The sequence below is a fragment of the Aquarana catesbeiana genome, linkage group LG02 (assembly GCF_042186555.1).
Source record: "Aquarana catesbeiana isolate 2022-GZ linkage group LG02, ASM4218655v1, whole genome shotgun sequence".
NCBI lineage: Eukaryota > Metazoa > Chordata > Amphibia > Anura > Ranidae > Aquarana > Aquarana catesbeiana.
Window position 1 is genome coordinate 362,188,275 of NC_133325.1, and position 21,389 is coordinate 362,209,663.

Consider the following 21,389-nt stretch of genomic DNA (forward strand, 5'->3'; position numbering starts at 1 on the left):
TCCTGGCAGCGTGTCAAGCAATCAGTTTTGTTTTCCTCAGTCATTACTGTAGGGCTGCTGGCAAGTTTTCCATTTTGACAAATGGGATCCTTATAAAGATCATTTCAGCTAATTATTATGTATGTGCATCATTCTGATGGAGTTTTCTATTTCACCCATACTGCATTTTATGATCTAATATTATCATTGAGCAATCATGATTTGACATTGGGTGTGCGACAGATGTTTTACAATAATGGATTTCTTCATAAAACAGAATGCAGATATGCAAAGAGAAAATGTAGACTCGCTGTTTATTTTTATAAACAGACTATGGTAAAAGTGCACACCGTGTAATACTGATTTTCTTTCTTGCTCATTGAGGGATACAGGATTCAGTCATTCTGAGACAATTGGGTTATACTGCCACCTTCAGAAGGAATTAGACACTGACAAACAAGAGCTACTTACCATAAAATCTGTTTTTTGGGGGTTCAGAGGGGTCCGACCACTGTGTTTATCTACTATTTTATATAATGGGACTGGGAGGGGTTATACCTGGCTGGCTAATGGCTTTTTCTTTGTCAGTGTCCAATAACTCCTGAAGGTAGCAAGTACAACCCAATTGTCTTGGCAGTGCAGAGTCATGTAAACCAAGAAAAAGATTGTACAGTACAAAGTACAAAAATCTTGTTTTAATATTATACTAGGAAGTATCATTTTTTTTACTACTCCTCCTGTATGTTTTTTTTGAGTTTGAAGAACATTTCCAATATATGCCAAATGAGTTGCTGACCTTACAGTTACTTTAATAATGACAACAAAAATTCTAGAATGCTACATTGTAAGTACAAATTGTAATAGAAACTCATAGGGGGAGGTCCTAAAATTGTAGCTACTGTATATTCTAATTTCATGCAATGCACCTTTTTTACTTTGTAGGCACAGTGTATCATGGCTTCTGGCAGCCAAGCCTTATGCCCCATACACACAATCAGACTTTCTGACAACAAAACCGTGGATTTTTGTTCGAAGGTTGTTGGCTCCAACTTGTCTTGCATACACACGGTCACACAAATGTTGGCCAACAATTACGAACGTGGTGACGTACAAGACGTACGACGAGCCGAGAAAAAGGAAGTTCAATAGCCAATGCGGCTCCTTCTGCTTGATTCCGAGCATGCGTGAACTTTTGTGCGTCAGACTTGTGTACACACGATCGGAAATTCCGACAACCAAGTTTTGTTGTCGGAAAATTTGAGAACATGTTAGCCAACATTTGTTGGTGGAAAGTTCGACAACAAATGTTCGATGGAGCATACGCACGGTCGGACTTTCAGCCAACAAGCTCACATCAAACATTTGTTGTCGGAAAATCTGATCGCGTGTACAAGGCATAACTCTTGCTTCGTTTTCAACATATACATGACTGTATGCTAGTTTGTTACTTCTGTATTATTTAAAGACAATATTATTGTACGTAAATGGTCTACACCTATAGCATGGGCATTATTCAACTTTAGTCAAAGCTGCAGTTATTTTTTTTTCTACAGATTCCCCTTTGGTAAAGATGAACTAACCCTATAAAGTATAATTCTTAACATGTATATCACGCTTTGAAAATCATAAGTGGGAACGCTCATTCCGGCAACACAATTTACTAAAGCTGGCGAGTGCAAAATCGGGCTCACTTTTGCATAGAAACCAATCATCTTCCAGGTTGTATTGCCAAAGATTAATTGAACATACTGAGGTTAGAAGCTGATTGGTTTTTATACAGAAGTTAGCCTGATTTTGCACTCTCCAGCTTTAGTAAATAAACCCCTATGTCTGCAAGGAGCCTTAACAGGTAATTTCAGTAGGCTAAAATGTTTTCCAGAAAAATGAAAGCACGTTAAAACAATCAAACCATACACTAAAATATAACTGAAAAAAACTGCTTATATCCCACAATGTCTAAATCAGTCACATAGGGTATAGCCAGACAAAGGGCTTCTCTAAACATTTGCATTGTGTCACCATTTGTGTCCAACCTATGGAGCATGGGGAGCTATAGACACCTCCAAAGAGCCAACTTTTCAGGCGGTAACAGAATGGATCAGACAAGGTTTTGTAATATGTCTGATTGCACCTAACTATTGACAAACCTCGGGTGGTGGTGGTAGCTACAAATGCATCATAGACATTAACTCATCCGGTCTGGATCAATATGAGATTGGAGAATTGTCTATGGGCACCTTTAGCCCATTGATTAGTACTGTGCTTCTTCAACTACTAGTATTTTTTAAATTGTTGCAGTGATTCACATACTGCATGATAAGCTGCCACTTCCATCTTTTAGCATCTGTTTAGCCATGACTGTTCTTGGGCTCTATTCACATACATGTTGTTTTTGAGCATTTCTGCAGTGCTTTTTGCAGTGCTTGCCGCATCTTTGGACACGCGATTTGCATTTTTTTTGCTTTGTTTTTTACACTCTATATAGCTGGTTGCTAAGGAGGGGGGCCAGGAAGCCATCCGCTGCGTCCTTAACAACCAGTGTGCCTTCAGCTATCAGCGGGCTTCGCTGCTGACAGCTGAATGTAAAAAAAAAAAGATTTGCCGGCTAAAAAAAAATTGGGAAGAAAAAACAGCGTGGGGTCCCCCCAGGTCCATACCAGGCCCTTGGGTCTAGTATGGATTAAGAAGAGAAGCCCAGAGGAGGAAGATGCGGGAGGATGGAGGAAGACCAGAGGAAGAAGCGGGGAAGAAGAAGATCTTTTTAATAAAAGACTTGTCAAAAACTGTCTACAGTATTTCACACTACACTACTTTTTTTTTGGTGAATACCCCATACTCAGTCACATAGAAGGGGAGGCTAGGATCTTCCAGATTCCGATAAGCCCCCCACTCGGAGACCCCGACAACCTTCAGCTAGGGTTGTCGGGAAGAGGCCCTTGTTTCCATCAATATGGGGTTGAGGGCATGTGGCCTAGTACGGTTCAAGAGGGGGGCTTGCTTGTCCCCTCCCTTTCCTGACCTGCCAGGCTGCATGCTCAGATAAGGGTCTGGTATGGATTTTGGGGGGGGGGGCCCACGCCTTTTTTTTTTTTTTTACATTTTGGCATGGGGGTTCCCCTCCGAATCCATACTAGACCTGGTATGGACCTGGCGGGAACCCACATCATTTTTTATTTTTTTTTTTGGCCAGCAATACTTTTTTTTACATTCAGCTGTCATCGGGGAAGCCTGCTGACAGCTGATGACTCAGTTGTTAAGAACGTGGCGACCGGGTTCCCGGCCCCCTCCTTAGCAACCAGTTATATACAGTGAATGTACAGCTAAAAAATGCAAATCACGCCAAAATGTCGTAAAAACGCAGTACTTGCTTTTGGATGCGGGTCCATTGAAGTGTATTACATGCAAAACGTTGCATTTTGTGGGGAAAAAAGTCCCCGACCCTTTCCAAAAATGCAGAGACACAAAAATGCATTGAAGTGAATGTGTTCCATAGAAACCCATGTTAAAAAAATGTCCCTGCATTTCTGAAAAATGCATCAAACGCATTAGTGTGAATGGAGCCTTAAGGTCTGGGTGGTTCCTTTCTCTATACTGCCTTGTTCAGGGATTCCAGTATGCTGATTTCTAATGCCCCTTTTCTTTTCTTAGACTTGTTGAGTTGACTCGCACTTGAACTGACTTTGTATTGCTTGAATGCACTGCACCTCGACCCCAGATTGGTTGTCAGAATTTTAATATGTCCAAAAGAAAAAAAGGACAGATCGCATTACCATGACAAAGTGCCATGTGGTGTTTTTTTAGGAAAGTGAAAAGTGCCAAAGGCATAGATTATATCATATCTGTATCTTTTCGAGTATATTTCAATGAGAATCCTTAGTGATTTACTGCTGGCTTGTAAGGGGTTTATCATTTTTTTTTCTATTGCTTTGACTTCTCAGGGAAAGGATCACAGTTATACTGTCTAAATATATGTAGCTATATATTTATGTTGATGGTAGAATTTTTTTTTTCTTTGTTTTGTTTTTTGCAGTGTTTCAGAGGTTACATTATATTTCTATTATTGAGCATGCAGACTTATATTGTTTTTTTTTTTCAATGTATTTTAGTGCATTACCAGAAGATTATCCACAGAGACATCAAACCATCCAATTTACTTCTTGGAGATGATGGTCACATTAAAATAGCTGATTTTGGGGTGAGCAATCAGTTTGAAGGCAATGATGCACTTCTGTCAAGCACAGCGGGGACTCCAGCTTTCATGGCACCTGAGACTCTGGCAGACACTGGACAGGGGTTCAGTGGAAAGGTACAGTCTGTTTCTAGCTTACAAATAGTGTGATTTGAAAAGATTTAAATCACAAAGCTAGTAATGTATTGCATGCAAATTTAAATATCGCAATTCACAGCTAGTTCAACAATCCATTGTATATTTTTGAGTTTACTGTATACTTGTGACTTAAATGCTAGGCTGCTGTTGTCATTTTCTGCACCATCTTATAGATTTGTAACAGTTCTGATAAGAACGCTATGTTTTGAAGAACTTGCATAGTGACTGCAAAGATCTGAAGGAGCTCCTCTCTCCTACACACAGCGTAGGCAGATCGCCATTTCATGGATGACTCAGTATTGATATGAATATAGTTTGACAGTTCATTTGGCATCAGTATCACCTGTATTATTGTGAGACTGAAACTCAATATTTTTCAAAAATAAGTGAATTAATAAGATTTGCAAACAAAATAGGGAAGGAACCTAAAGACCCTAGTAAAATGTCCTTTATTTTTGTACATAAAACATAGCAGTCAGCTTCACCAAAAACCACTAGATTATGTAAACATGGGTCCTTTCCTCTTTGTCTGTGGAACATCAGTTAGGAGCTCCAGTCATTATTTAGGCAACAAAGCTCAACAAGCAAAAGCCATATTATTGAATACACTTAGCGCCACCAAGGGAATGAAATGGAGGCTATAGTCAATTGCTTCTTATCAAGCATTCCCTGATGCTTCACAAAGTCCTTTCTGGAGAAAAATCTTTGTAGGATCCTCAAGGTGGCCAAAGGCACCAGAGAATGGTTGGAAGTAGAAGCATAATCGAACAGTATGACAGTGTCATTTGGCACAGTTTAAAGGGGTTGTAAACTTCTGAAATGAAAAATGAACGAATGATATCCCCTTATGGTGTGTACTTGCCTCAATCCAAATCACCTAGTGTTGTTCCTGTCTGCTCCCTCTTCCCTCTATCTGTTCAAGTCACTTCTGACAGGTTAAGCTGACATCACAGAATCCTGGGAGATGTTCCTGCTTCTCCTCCAGCACACATCGTGTGAGTGACAGCCTCAGCTGTGCATGTTATCCTATGAGATTGTGTAGGGGGGGGGGCATTCCCTCCCCTCAGGTCTCAGATTACACTCAGGAGCCTGTTCTCATCTCCAAATATTCTATTTAAAAACCCATATAAAAGCAGTAACCTATTTACAGGAAAAATGTATAACATTTGTTACCCATATATGACTTGCCAAAAAAGTTATGCTATTTTACCTGTTCAGTAGTAATTCATTCTAAAAAAAAAAAAAAAAAAAAAGTTTTATTTGTCTTCATGTTGTTTTGCCAGGCACTTGATGTGTGGGCCATGGGAGTCACTCTTTACTGTTTTGTATTTGGAAAGGTAAGTAGCTTTGTACTTCTAAAGACTGTAGAAAAGTGGTTTATTTGAATGTTTGATACTCACACAGTAAAAACTAAACTGCTTCCAGATCACATCTGATTTATTTGTTTGGACCTGGGAATTGACCCTTCCACAGCCAATAATGTGTACCACACATCATGCCAATGAAAGTGCTAAAACAAGATCGTGGCTTCGGTAACGCACATGAACTAGTTTAGTAATATATTACTATTGCAGTAATCTGTTGCCGGAGAGGTAGGCAACTGATCTGACTCTGCCTTATCTGAACATGTGACACTTACCCCTTAAACACAATGCTGAAGCTCAGTGAATTGAGGTCTGGAGCAAAGCAGGCAACACAAGAACATTGGGACCAGATCTATAAACTCAGTTCCCAAAACACAAGACATGTAGTAATTTGTTATGAAAAATGAACTTTTGTTTACTTTTTGCATTTTTTGTTATCAATTTGAGCCATTTTAACTGGACAAGTTTACTTACAAAAAATTTTAGTTATAGCTTCATAAAATACCAGCAGGTTTAGGTGATAACTGTGAGTGTCAGTATGATATTTATGGAGAAAAGCGGGAAAATTAGCCATTTGCAGTATGATAAAATAACAATTTGTGATCTATATCCATTCATGAGAAATAAAGGCTTTCAATGACAAAATGCTTATTTCAGACGGGGAGATATAAAATTCAAATTTATTTTTGAATTAAACATGTTTAGCATGAGCACATACTGGGAGTGCAGAGGATAATGGACCCACCCCTTAAAATAGCATCAACACTGTGCCCTGCACTCAGCTTTATCATATAAGATATGAATAAAATATAAATAATTTCCACAAATCACTTTTGCCTCCTTCTTTGCCTCCTTCTCGAGTGACTGTTTTACACTCCATGTTTCCTTTTCATTGGGTGACTGCCTACATTGCCTATCTAGGCACCAAAATTACCCTGAATGTAGACAATAGTTTTGTTACTAATTCTAAACTTTTATAAAGATGATCTCCAATGGTGGCACAGACATTTGTACACCTGGCTCGGCAGAAATACCATACTGAAACTGACTGTTATGCCCAAGGTGTGCTATACCTGTTCCAGACCCTGATCATGGCAATCCCAAAACCATTTCTAAAGGTGCTATGCAGAGGGTTCCTCCACTTTGTTTGGGCCCACTCCCATCCGTGCTTATCCTACACTTAACGCGAGGTGTGATAGTACTTTATGACATCAGGAAATGCTACCAGGTGACTCACTTATCCAACGTGATAGCCTGCTGTTGGGATTTTGATTAAAAACAATGGACATTGTTGGAACAATCCTATTCTGATATCCTGCTATGCTGCTTGCCCTGGGTTCCTCTGGAATTTGCCTTGGACCTCCAGAGCCATTCCATTATAGGACCAACTCCTGTGTTCTTTTGACAGAATGGGACTGACTAGCTTCATCTCTAAATGGGTTGGGTACCCTGATGTTTTCGCCAACGTTTTTCCAACAGTTCTTTGACCCCCCCAGACTTGTGGCGCTTCCAGCAATTGCTTCATTATCTGCTCTGTCTCCAAAAGGGAAATTTCCTCAAATTCAGTCACCCTTTTTAGAGCCTCTACTTGGCCTCCAGACCATCCTCCCATATGGGTCTCAGCATACAAATTTTTGATTTAACCATCAGATTATTTTACATCTTCTCTCTTACTGAAATGGGAGAGGGACCTTGAAACTACCCTTTCTCCTGCTAAAAGGGAAGATTTCCTCTACTTTGCTCAGTACTCCTCTATAGCAAATAAATGCCAGGAACTGAGGTATAACGTCTTGACCAGATGGTATAAAGTCCCTCCAGTCCTATATAAAATGTTCCACCAGACATCCGACATTTTCTGGCACTCCAGGAAGGAGTGGTTAAGCTTCTAAATATATTCTGGACATGCAATAAACTCTGAGGCATTTGGTCCCTTAAGGACCATCATCAAACAATTGACAGACTGTGACCTGGAGACTGATTCAGCAAAATACGTGCTCTATTTCTCATATACAAGAAAACGACGATTTATCTCCTGAATGCAGTAAAGGCATGCATTCCAATCCCTCTGGAAACAGGAACTCCCCCCCTACCCGACACTTACAATCTGGTTCTCTAAGGTTAATGAGATTTATCACATGGAAAGCGTCAGCTACTTTTAAAGGGAGAGGATGAAAAGTTCAGATGCACATAGTTCTATTGGACAGTGTTTACTTGCATTGCTGGCAGGTGTGGATTAACGCTTTAGGACCCTACTCCTTATGACTGAGATATGGCAGTGGGAGTGATGTACCGGGATACTACTTTCCTTTCCCCTTCCTTCTTCCCTTTTCTCTTTTCCCTTTTCTCGCTTTCCCCTTCTTTTATACCCTGCTATCTATCTCCTGTCTTTTTTTTTTTTTTACCCAATAGTAAGACTGGGTGGGAATCTGTACGCCAACATGCCTACCCATGTTTAACATTGTGTGAAGGCAGGAATGTTTTATACTTTTTTGGGTTGTATTATCCAAACAGAAAAATGTATGTGTATTTGGTTTTTCTGCCTATATTATGTTGGTGGCTCTGAGGCTTTTGAAAAAACTTCTAAATAAAAAAAATAAGAAAATCTCTCTAGAGAGAGAGAGAGAGAGAGAGAGAGAGAGAGATAGATATATATAGATATATATAGATAGATATATCTAATACTACTACTCTCGTGCTGTTATTTATGTATTATACTTATTTCAAATTCCCCAACTGATAAATTCACTTACCAAAGGTAACCTAATTACCCAATAAATGAATAAACGCTATGTAGCACTTCCAGTCTTATGAAGTGATAAGAAATTCCTTGAGCAAAGCCTTCCTACATGTGAAGCAATATTCACCTATTTCATCCTTTATAATAATAAAATAGTAAAATCCAAAATGAACAGCAAAAAAAAAAAAATCAAAGTGAGCAACAAAATAAATTCAATGACTTCCCTATAACCAAATCCACAGTGAACCAGTCCATTTTATGTTTTAGAGTGCCAAACACACAGTATCTTCATGTTTCTTCCCTAACTGTCCAGCCTTGGTGTACACGCAATCCCTCCACCTCAAATGGAACTTTACACTTACATTTTTCCTTCCTTTAATGGAAAGGTAAAAAGTTTCCATGGCAGCTTCCTCTGATTGCATACACCCCCTTTGAAGATTATCTTAATTTCTTATCAATATATACAGTATTCAGTTTAAAATATGTAATTAAACATGTTGATAGTTTAAAACCACATATTAAAAACATAAAACATGAACTTTATCCACTCACATGATCCTAGTGAAAATAATTACTATACGTAACCACATACTATTCCAAATACATCACAATAGTTTGGCTGCTTCACATGTAGGAGGGTTTTGATGAAATATAAACTCTTAAAGGTAGCGCTAAATTCCTAAATACATATCCACATTTAAATGAACCTCAATTATATATATATATAAAAATAGTGTATGAAAAAGTGCAATGGTATTAAAAAGATTATAGTCACATCACATTTTTACACCAATAAAACAGTAATAATTGCAAACTCCTAATTCAAACAAAGGTCAAGTGGCAGCTTTATTCGGGGTTTGCAAGGACCTCAGCGTAGATTTTTCTGTTTTATCTTATGGATTTTGATTAAAGCATTTTTTTATCGCGAAGTAGGATTGGGAGCACTACATAGTGGTTATTTCGTTTTTTTTAAAAGATAATACCGCTGGGGGGGAGGGGGGGTTCTCCAGGGAGAGAGCCAGAAGTCCATAGTTGGACTTTAAAAAAACAAACTTCAGATTGGTATTATAATAAAATAAACAAATTAACCTCTTGCCATCTGGGTAATGCCCCGTACACACGGTCGGATTTTCAGACGGAAAATGTGTGATAGGACCTTGTTGTCGGAAATTCCGACCATGTGTAGGCTCCATCACACATTCTCCATCGGATTTTCCGACACACAAAGTTTGAGAGCAGGATATAAAATTTTCCGACAACAAAATCTGTTGTGGGAATTTCTGATCGTGTGTACACAAATCCGACGCACAAAGTGCCACGCATGCTCAGAATAAATAAAGAGATGAAAGCTATTGGCTACTGCCCCGTTTATAGTCCTGACGTACGTGTTTTACGTCACCGCGTTCAGAACGATCGGATTTTCCGACAACTTTGTGTGACCTTGTGTATGCAAGATAAGTTTGAGCCCACATCCGTCTGAAAAAATCCTAGGATTTTGTTGTCGGAATGTCCGATCAATGTCCGAACGTGTGTACGGGGCATAACACATAAAAGCAGCAGCAGCAGGAAAAGTGGACTTTAACATCCACCCAACCCAACATTTGCATCCATGGTGTTCTGAGGTTGTGTGCTGAGAGACACTCACTGCAGAACAGGCTTCTGGCCATGTGCCAAACTTGAGAACCAAACACTGTTGTCACATGATAGAGAAGCCGCACTGCATCCCAGAATTAAAGCCCACTTAAAAACCTTTAGCTAATCTTATTACAAGCCCTTACCTGTTTCTTTACCTGATAGGTAAAGTGAGTGCACTTGATTGCATGATCATTCTCAGTTTGAGGCCGGGTTCACACTGGAACTGGCTGCGGATCGCACAGGAGCGCTGTGCATCCCTGTTCCCCGTTTCAGGGATGGATCAGGGCAGAATCTATGCCTGGATTTGGCCCTGAAATGGAGCCAAAGATGCACAGCATTTCTGTGCAGTGCGCTCCGCAGCCACAACGGAGATATGTGAACCGGCTCCATAGGGAGCCAGTCACATTCTCCTGCTATGCGAATTGGATGCGTGGAAAATTCGCATCTAATTCGCATAGGTGTGAACCCGGCCTTATGAAAGGGAATGGTGTCCTACTAGCAAACCTTCTTGCATAATGTCATTCATTGGAGATGAAACTGTGCTGTAAATCTGAGGATATGTTTGGGGGTGCCAATATATTGACCTCAGGGTCTGTACAGATGTATGGGAAAAACTGCAAGCTGGGCAGAGGAGCAGATTGCAAGGTTTCTGGGAAGTATTCCTGCTCTGTTAACTAGAGAGAGGAAATGGGGAGTTATAGGTGGTTTAAACCCCCACCACACACATTGCATCTAATCGTCAAGTTTAAAAAAGATTGATCAATAGATATACTGAATATTGTACAGTATATTGAATTGGAATATTTTATGATTGAGTTATAATTTGCATGGGCACTATAAACTCATTGATGGATTTTCTCCAGCTTGCCTGTAAACCCACGGACACATTCATCTGAAGAAAAATTCTTAACTAGCACAAAGTCTGCTCTGGTGCTGTGGATTTCTGCTGTGCTACACAATTCAGCTTCTGATTTCCATTCAAATCTGTCAAATAACTGGGCTTTGTAACAAATATTTCTACCCCTGTAGTGCAAGTTGTGTTGAAAATACTAGAAGTGAAGTGAAACAAATCAATTTATAAATAGCCTAACGCTGTCAAATGGAGATTACCCTAAATCTAGTGCACAGAATTCCAATGCCTTTAAACTTCAGTAGTCTTCCTGTTCTGGTTGTTCCCTATTTTTTTATAAAGGTTAGTGGAAAGGTGGGCACTCATCAAACTGAATGGGCACCGGTTATTTATGTTCCTACAGACCTGCACTATTTATTTTATGTAGTAAATTAGACTATGGTAAAATATTAGATTTGTTTAATGCTTTCAAGACAAGAATGCTACAAATTACCAGTTGAAATATGTATATTTCTCAAATATTTTTATGTAAATTGTGCTATAGTTCGCTAAAGTCTTTTTGCCAGATTAAGATCATCATATCTTTTCCGATCTTCATATGTCACCAATAACTGTATTTGCTGTTTGTTTCAGTGTCCTTTTATGGATGATTACATCTTAGTTCTTCATAACATGATTAAACATAAGCCAGTGGAGTTTCCCCAACAGTACGTAAGCTATGTATTTTATACATATATATTGTAATTGTTGAGCTTTTTTACATGTTAGTTACTGAAAAATATTTGACATCCTCTCTAATGTTCAAACCAAGGTACTTAGCTTGGTAAGGGTTTACTAATTTCTGTATTATATTTCTGAGCTATGCATAAAACCGTGGTTGAGCAGTGAAACGGATAAGATTTGTGCATATTATGTATATATGGTTAGAATTAAAATTGAACTTCACATAGATGTCTAAAACCCCCATAAACTGATGTAAATACCTAAAACATTTTTTATATGTGCCTCCTGCAATCCTCTGCATGGCAAAACAGACTGGCAGAGGGAGGATTGGCTTTATTAGACAGTTGGGCACTGCTGCATGCTCAAGTGCTGACAGGGAACAACACTGCTCTCTGGAAGGGGTATCTGACTATACAGTATTACAGTATGGATTATGACTGTGTATGGTAGCTGCTTGCCTGGAGTTAAAGTGGATATAAACCCAAATTATTATTTTTTAATTAAGGCTTACACCTTGTACACTATAGGATTTCATGTCATTTGTGCCCAGTCTTGCCACGAAGAGTTAATCCATCTCTGAGCAGTCCTCTTATCTTTGTTCAGTGAGATAAAAATGGACAGACAGAGAAATAGGAGCCTGTTTCTCCCCCCTTGCTGTGAGCGACAGGTGGTTTAAATATCTTATGCACGAGCCTGAGAGAGGCATTCTGTGTACTTCAGATCCCCTCCTCCTTTCTTCTCCAGCTCTCCCAGGATTGGCTGCTCCACACCTCAGCATGTGGTGAGTTTTATGGGTTTGCCTGGATGTTAGTGATCATAGCAGAAGTTCAGTGTAAGAAATACACAGGAATAAATGCATGTTGTCAAGGGGAGTGTAGAGGTGGCCAGACAGTCTGCTGACATCACGACTCCACCCACCGAGCTCCGGACAACAGACCCACCCACAAAATCTGCAGTTTTTTGGGTCTCATAACAGAGGGGAGACATTTTACAGGTAAGGCAGGAGGCATGTGTATCCTTATAGATAACCACTAGGGCAGTAGTTTAGAAAGGATAGGGTTTACATCCACTTTTAAGCCTTTGTTGGTCAACTCTGGTGGCACACTTTTGTAAACCTAACATCTGATCAGCCATAGTCGGGTGATGATTAGGTTTGCTAGTCTCTTTGGGATTATATAAACTCATCAGAATTTGTTTCAGTTGGTGCTTTAATTAAAAGGATTTCTTTATATTATATGTACGGAATGCAGTTATCTGTAGATTTATTGTTCTATCAATGCTGAATAAGGCATCTCAGGTTATATCCTTGTTGCCTCATAGAACTAGGTATATTTATTCTACTGTTCATTCGGGTTCATAAAGGTTAGTTGTTTTGCGGAACCTATCCATTTTTCTTCCAGTTTCTGCCCTGCTATTATGGAATGTCTTGTCTGATAGCAGATGGCTTTCTGATAACCATATCAAGATTCTTTGAGGAGCTGTGGCTTAGAAATGTATTAACTATATATACAAAAAGGTTGAAATCTTTTCCTCATTATGGCTGTCCCTCCTACCTGCAAGAAGATAACCTAAAATCTCTGCTTTTTAATTCAAGGCCAGTCATTAGTGATGAACTGAAAGACTTGATTGTGCGAATGCTGAATAAGAAGCCAGAAGATCGGATAACTGTTCCAGAAATAAAGGTATACATTATGTCCTGTATTTCATATAGCAGTGATGGCAAAACCTTGGCACCCCAGATGTTTTGGAACTACATTTCCCATGATGCTCAACTACACTGCAGAGTGCATGAGCATCATGGGAAATTTAGATCCATAACATTTGGGTTGCCAAGGCCCGCCATCCCTGTCATATAGTAGTATACCAAAGAATCGATATTTGCATGTCAGGAACAGTCATTTTTAAAAATATTTGTTTGTCATTGTTAATCTTTCTGGCTGTGTATGTTGTACTTTTCTGGACCCATTTTTCTGCACATGACCCCCCCAAAGCATAGTAGAGGCTTTTTGACTATTAGTCATATTAGTCAAACACAAAGAAACCGTTCTATATATTCTAGCAGGAATTATAATATTATAAATCTGTCATCAAGTATCTTTTACATGCATATCCATAACTGTTATGGATACAATTTTCATATTCTATTGACCCAATAGGCTCCTGTGATTTAGAGAGAATGCTCATAGTAATTATTTTGCACTTTATAATTTTTTGGTATATAAAAGTTAAGTACAGCGCTGCGCTAGAAGTAAACAGCAGCCAACAGCACGGCTTCTTCATCAATGGATACACCATAAGCCAAGCGAATAATTTGTGTTGCATGTGAGGGATAAAAACACTCACATAGCGTGATAAGGTTTTAAACTTGGATTTATTAAAAATAGCGAATAAAAACAAACTCACATTTTTAGAAGATAGGAATAGCATGTAAATCGTGTAGCGGTAGTCATGAGGGATCCACCCGACATGTTTCAACTAAACAGTCATCATCTGGGGTGTGGACCCCCTCATCCCACCGCTCTTTATATAAATAAATGGTGACCCCCACTGGAAGTGGCTGCGCTCCCACTCATTATGTATTAGGCACTGACAGTGAGGCTTGGTTTCCGGATTAAACAACCGGACCAATGCCAAACTGTATTTGTTATTTTTTAATATAAATCGGGACCCATAATAAATTATAGGTTTCTATGTACACAGTCCCTTTTAGTTTTTAGGGAACTATTAGCACATTTGCTTTATATGCCCCTTTGAACCGGAAGTGGCGGTCATCCGAAGTACTTCCGGTTTCAGACACTTCCAGTTGCAGACAATAAAAAATACTAGGAGAAATAACATACAATTCAATTAGGTTATTTGTCTGGTGCTGAAAAGACATGGAGTGCGCCAAGTTCCTTTGTCCACGGTGAGCAGTGGATATTAACAGTTAAATGGGTCTCGCCACCCTGAACACATCTTCACTATACTGTACAGGTATGCCTCATCTTTCATAGTTTGTTAGGAAGGCACATATATGCTGCACCTGCTCACATTCTCCTTGGTTTCGGCTTCAGTGGGTGATTTCTAAATTCACCATCCTTAGCTGCAGAAAACCTCAGTGTTACATTTCATCCAGCACCTCGGTGCCCAAATTGCCCTTCACTCATGTTTACATGATTTTACATTTAGGCAAATACCCTGCCTCTCACCAGTGGCTGAAATACTTCATTTAAAAATTCGATTAATCAGGAGATCGATAACTCAAGAATGCAGGGGCGTGGCCTGGATGGGCACTACACGGAGCTTCCGCTACTAATCCTTCAGTGATCCTGATCCCACATCATACCCAAGCCGACACCCATCCCAGAGCCTCAGCCTTACCTTACTGGCAGCTGCAGAGGGAAACCCAGCACTCACCGGAGCCCATGATGTCTCGAAAAGGCGAGAAAGACGCCGCAGCAGTGGAGGCCCAAGATGGCGCCGGCTCCCCTCAGCCTCAGAGAATGGCGCGTGGAGCCGACAAAGTACAGGAACCGGGCGGTAAGTCTCTTAAGGCCCAGAAACAGCAGGGGAAGGAGCAGCCCAGAGACATGTTGCACACTTAAAAGCTGCAGGGCCCTGGCTGCTCCCTTCCCCCACCGCAACAGACACCTGCACATGGGTCTTACAGGCAAAATGGCGCCTCTGCTTTAGATGATACACTGCCCTTAGAGAGCTCTCCTGTTCCCACCCCAGACCTGTTTGATGAACTGCAGGAAGAGACACAACAGCCTACGCTGATTGAAATCTTGCGTGCGGTACAAAGGTGCACGGCTTCTATTGATGGCTTGAAGATGCAGTTTGGGGGTCTCACAGAGACAGTATCCCTCATGAGACAGCACCTCCAAAAGATCAGAGAGAGGACCACAGCTGTGGAGGGTAGGATTAGCGAAATGGAAGCCCTGCTACCCCCCCCCCTCACCAGAGATGCCAGAGCTGCACTAAAGCAATCAGCACAGTTGAACACCAAAACTGATGACATTGAGAACCGCTTAAGACGGAACAATGTCCGTATCGTGGGGCTCCCTGAAAGGGTGGAGGGCGGGGACCCCATGGCCTTTACAGAAACGTTCGGCAAGGAGGCTTTCACCATGCTGTTTGCGGTGGAAAGTGTGTACCGCACACCCCCTAGACCGCTTCCCCTGGGCAACCCGCCAAGGTCCATGCTTGCCAGGCTCTTGAACTACAAAGACAGAGAGATCATACTTAGACTGGCCAGGGAAAGGGGTGCAGTGCACCATAATGGAACCAAAATATTGTTTTATCCTGACTTCTCGGCTGAGGTGCAGCGAAAAAGGGCCAAGTTTGCCGAGGTGAAGAAGCGCCTACAGAGACTCCAAGTTACATACGCAATGCTGTACCTGACCAAATTACGTGTCACGGCCAGAGGCCAGGCCACCTTCTTCAAAGCAGACGCAGCAGAGTGGCTGGATCGCAATGAACAGGACCTGAGGAGACGCAGAGAAGCAGATATGGGAGACTGATGTCCGGTATTCCATGCTACGGGGTCAGTATGTTACTTGTAGACATGTTAAGTCTAACATTTACAGAGGGGTACCTTGCACACTTTTTCATAGCTAGCGCTTTACAGGAGCTTTGCAAGTATAAGTTTCACTACATTGGAACTTGAGCTGCTGTGGGGAAACAATACTTTTATGACAAGCGATTGTGTACCAAGCGATTGTGTACCAATCTAGTACTGAGATGGGATGCCTTTAAGGCTTGTTTAAGGGGCACTTTTATAGCTGAAATAACTCAGGAACCCAAGAAAGAGAAGAAATGGCATACCACCTAAAATCATATAAAAAGCACTGCATCTTTTGCTCATTAGTATATTTCGATAGGATATTATGAGAAATATTTAGGGCGCGGTGGTTTAAGGTAAAATCCTTCCAGAACACCCAAGAATGTGGAAGGTCTAATACCCCTTAGTGGAGCTGTTATAATATCTTGAACATTTTGTGCCAAATTTTTATTTTTTATTATAGATACTTATATAGCACTGTCAATTTACGCAGCAATTTACGCAGCACTTTATATATTTACGCAGCACTTTATATATTTATACTGTATATAGTACATTTACATCAGTACCTTGAACATTTTGTGCCAAATTTTTATTTTTTATTATAGATACTTATATAGCACTGTCAATTTACGCAGCACTTTATATATTTATACTGTATATAGTACATTTACATCAGTACCTGTCCTCAATACAATCTAAGGTCACTAACTCACATTTATACATTCTAGAGCCAATTAAGAGACAAGCCAAATGGCATACCATTATGTCTTTGGTGTATGGGAGGAAAGCGAAGTACCCGGCAGATTGGGGATTCAAACCGATAACCCTAGAGCTGCTGGGCAGAAGTGCTAAGATTGTTTAGTAGTGGAAACACAGTCATTGCAGTTTGGGAACAAGTTAACACAAAATGCATGTGGTGTTCTAGTCCTTGGCATTGCATGAAGAAACTGCAGAATCAAGACCCGTTCCATTGTCTATATTGGTAGACCTCTTATCATGCACCAAAAATGTACAAATGAGACAGAAGCCTTGCATTTATATAGATCACAGCTTTCTAAGATGACCATTCAGGTAGCAGACACAATCCACCAATTTATCTTTAAAATTATATTGTGGGTGTTCAGGTTCACTGCCTATTGAATTTCTGATGCGTTCTCTTCTCATAGAACTGCATATATTCTCATTCTGAAGTTAACCTCTGTGTTGTGTATGATGACTTTTAACAGTGGAATATCAATTTAAATTAGTCCACTGCAGATTGTATTATAAGGTCTTTGCCTAATAACACTACAGTATCATTGTTTCTTTATCGTACATCATGGGACACAGAGCCTTAAGTAATTACTTAATGCGTTATAGGCCACCTTCAGGTGATGGACACTGGTTATACCCAATCCAGAAAGATCACTACCTATATAACCCCTCCTCGTTACAGGAGCACATTAGTTTTTTCGCCAGTGTCTGAGGTGTTGGTCACGAGTGAAGATGTGCTCTGAGGAGCTCCAGGAGGGATCCATGCTGGATTTAAATAGCCTCCATACACCAGATCCATCCAAAGTGCCATTGAGGCCTACATGGATGGTACCTGGGCCTCATATCCGAAGCACGAGGTTTTGCCTGTAACGCCTCTCTTTGTAGGGCTGGACCCCAGGAACCCAGGGCTTTGGCCTTGCTACATTACCTAGCTTTGCTGGTGGGGTGCTTTACAGGTCCAAGGGAGTTGGAACCCCGATATCTAGGGACCCAGTCCTTGAAGGTTTGCTAAATGCAGCCTGCTGTGATGGGTGAAGGTTGGATTGTCTGTTAATTCAGCAAATCCTGCGGCAGGGATAAGGTAAGTGAAGAAACTTGGGTATTAAAAACACCTGTGATGTATTCTTCTTTAAGGGAAAAAATGTTGTCATGCCTTAATTCTCCACTAGAGGGAGTCTATGCACATACCTTACTCTGTTGTCTTCACTGTAAAGCTCATTCTGTGTGTGGTTGCAGCAGCATGTGCAGGGAGATTTTTATCAAGGTAAAAGAAATCTGAAAAATTTTTTCTTTCTCCCCCCTGAAGGGACCAAAGGGTTAGGGGGACCTGTACCCCCTGTACATTATCCCCCCCCCCCGCTGCAGGGGTTGCGGAGGTCCCGCTGGTACTGCTAATTTTATTACTGTTGGCTGAATTTGCTGTTGTTGGTGCCTGCTGCTGGACGGGTCTCTGCCTACCCCCCCCCCCTCGTGTTGGCTCTGTGGACCCGAAAATGCCGCACACGAGCGTGGGAACCTTTTTAACTGTAAAAAGGGTGGAATTTTTCTCGGAGGGGGCAGGGCCTAAGCGCGGTGCCATGAACGTCCGCGGGGACGCACGGCAGGAAAAACAGATACAACTACAGCTGTGACAGTCTCTCCTCTGCTGACGAGGAGGAAACAAGCAGCCTGCACACAGGGAAACAGGGGCTGTGTCTCCCTCCCCTCAAGTAGCATTGCTATGGGACGTCCCATTAAGCAATTACTTAAGGCTCTGTGTCCCATGATGTACGATAAAGAAAATAGGATTTTTATAACAGCTTACCTGTAAAATCCTTTTCTTGGCATACATCACGGGACACAGAGGTCCCTCTCCTCTTTTTTGGGATTTAGGTATATTGCTTTGCTACAAAAACTGATTTTCTCCTGGAAGAAGGAGGGGTTATATAGGGAGTGAACTTCTTGGATTGGGCATAACCAGTGTCCATCACCTGAAGGTGGCCTATAACCCATTAAGTAATTACTTAAGGCTCTGTGTCCCATGATGTACTCCAAGAAAAGGATTTTACAGAGAAGCTGTTATAAAAAAAATCCTATTTTTTCCCTGTGCCATTTTATAGGAAATCTAATTTATTCTACTTTGTTCTCTGCTATATCATTCCTGATTCCTTTTCTTCCACCTGACATATTGCAGAATCATCTGATGAGATGCTGAAATGTTAAGGGAAAAAAAAATTAATAATACCTTGTTTTGGTTAATTATAAATTTAAACTAAGAAAAGCTTAAATTTGTAAAATCAAATTAACATTAGATTAATATTGCAGAGCATAATTATAAAGCTGCATTGTACTGGAACAGATGTTTTATAATCTTATATTATTGATGACAGGAAATGTAGTTTTGCTTCTCTCTGGCCAGCCTGTAAATCACAACTACTGTTATAAGAATGCCATTTAGTGTACTGGCCAGTACTTTGATGAACCACTTTGCAAGAGCCAGCATAAGCCAAGTGCTGACTCTGACACTAGCCACTGAAAAGCTCCCATAAAGGCATAGTAGAGATGCTAAAGTAATATTTTGGATCGTATCTTTATCTGCGAACATTGGACGCATTTAAGTCCAGCTATAGCACTTCAAAATAGATATGTGTTGCGAAGTAAAGCCAGGGTCAAGTACAGCCACATATGAAGTGCCCTATTTTTGGGTGTCCAACTGTGCACGTTCAGCATTGTAGGCATACCTGCCCTGCAAAACTGGAAAAAAGAAATGAAAACCACAGTTCTCAATTCTGAATAGACTTAGAATGAGGATTGGGTGTTGCAGCAAAACCTAATGTGAAGGCTGAAGTTACTGCAGGGGTTAATGTGAGAGGGGCCATAGGGTAGGGCATTGCTATCAGTGACAGAAACTGAAAACTGCCAGTTCTGATTGCTATTATATCGATTTAAATAACAGCTAAAATTAAACACGGATTAACATAAAGGAACAGTGTTAGAAATTACTTTGGAAGCACAGACATTATGCAATGAACTTTTGTTAATATGTAGAACCACTAGTCTAGTTTCCACCCAATTGTAAAGCTGTAAGACCTCCTTCAGATTAAATTCCATTACCATATTTATTACATGGTAACAGCACATTTGCTGAGCAGCCAACCATAGAATTGTCATGGAAGAAAAATGGCTCATTTTATTTTGTTTTGATATCTAGGTATGTGGTCATATAACAGCTGTGCAGTTCCAAGAAACTATAGCACAGTCATCATATTATGACAGATGTTTGAGAGAGAAATTATGTTTGGGGCTATCCTACACTGAACAGGGTAAAAAAATCTGCAATTCAGATGTATGTACTGCACATTTACATGTTTTTGCAGACTAAGTCATATTTGATACTTTTTTTTCTAACATTTTTATTCATAGTGGTTGATCGAAGATGTTAAAATCGATTATGCTATAGTTAGTGATTAGTACCTGCTATATGTAGCTCATTAATGAAATATGAATATGAAAAGAGTATAGTTTATAGCAGGGGTCTCAAACTGGTGGCACTCCAGCTGTTGCGAAACTACAAGTCCCATAAGGCATTGCAAGGCTGACAGTTACAAGCATGACTCCCACAGGCAGAGGCATGATGGGACTTTAGTTAGTAGTAATTTCGCAACAGCTGGAGGGCTGCCAGTTTAAGACCCCTTATTTATAGCAATTGTAATAAGGGGATGTTTAGCGCAATGGTAGATGCTATTTTTATATAGTCCGTGCCACACAGCCATCATAGTTAAGGGCCTGGTAGCCAACTTTTTATTTTAGGGGAAAAAACAAAAGTCCATCCAGGATTCCCACACAGGGGTTTCAACTTCAGTCAGCAAACACAAATGAAAAATACTGAGCCACCTGGCTCTCTGGTCAACAGTACCTCAGCTTATTTTGGTCTCCCAGACCACAGGCTGGTCAGGCTCTCTTGCTACCTTGGTGACAGCGCCTTGCTGTTCTGGCCCACATGGCCTCTTGACAGGGTTTTCCCAGTATCTCCACCTAGCACCCACCAGAGACTTCGAGATTCTCTGCAGCCCCCCTGGACTCACTGGCCTCCTCAGCTTCCTCAGTCTCACAGACTCTCATAGCTGGCCTGCTTTTCCCAGTCCTTGAACATAGAATTGCCCTCACATGGGTTGCAGTCTCCAACAGGGGCGCCCAGCTCTCCTGACAGGGTCATGCCTTCAATCAGTTCCAACTCTCACTACCTACTGCTCTCACCAGCTCATTATTATAAGAGCTGTGTGCACCTGGACACAGGATTAGAGATCCCCCCACCTACTGATTTCACCAGCCCATCGTTTATAGGGGCTGTGTGCAGCTGGGCACACACCCTACTGGCTGTCCACAACACCCGGACACAGAATTGGAGATTCCCCCACCTACTGCTCTCACCAGCCCATCGTTATAAGGGCCCTGTACACCTGGGCACACACCCTGCTGGCTGACCACAACATCCA

At 40.8% G+C, this 21,389-nt stretch overlaps 1 protein-coding gene across 7 annotated transcripts in view; it reads left to right on the plus strand.

Annotated features, from left to right (window-relative positions):
* Positions 1-21,389, plus strand: part of CAMKK1 (calcium/calmodulin dependent protein kinase kinase 1) — a 382,369-nt gene that overhangs the window by 319,452 nt on the left and 41,528 nt on the right. For all 7 annotated transcript variants that reach the window (XM_073615054.1, XM_073615060.1, XM_073615058.1 and 4 more), the window contains 4 exons: positions 4,086-4,285; positions 5,590-5,643; positions 11,526-11,599; positions 13,210-13,297. In XM_073615054.1, coding sequence (XP_073471155.1) covers positions 4,086-4,285; positions 5,590-5,643; positions 11,526-11,599; positions 13,210-13,297 — 416 coding nt within the window. The remainder of the gene's footprint in view (positions 1-4,085; positions 4,286-5,589; positions 5,644-11,525; positions 11,600-13,209; positions 13,298-21,389) is intronic.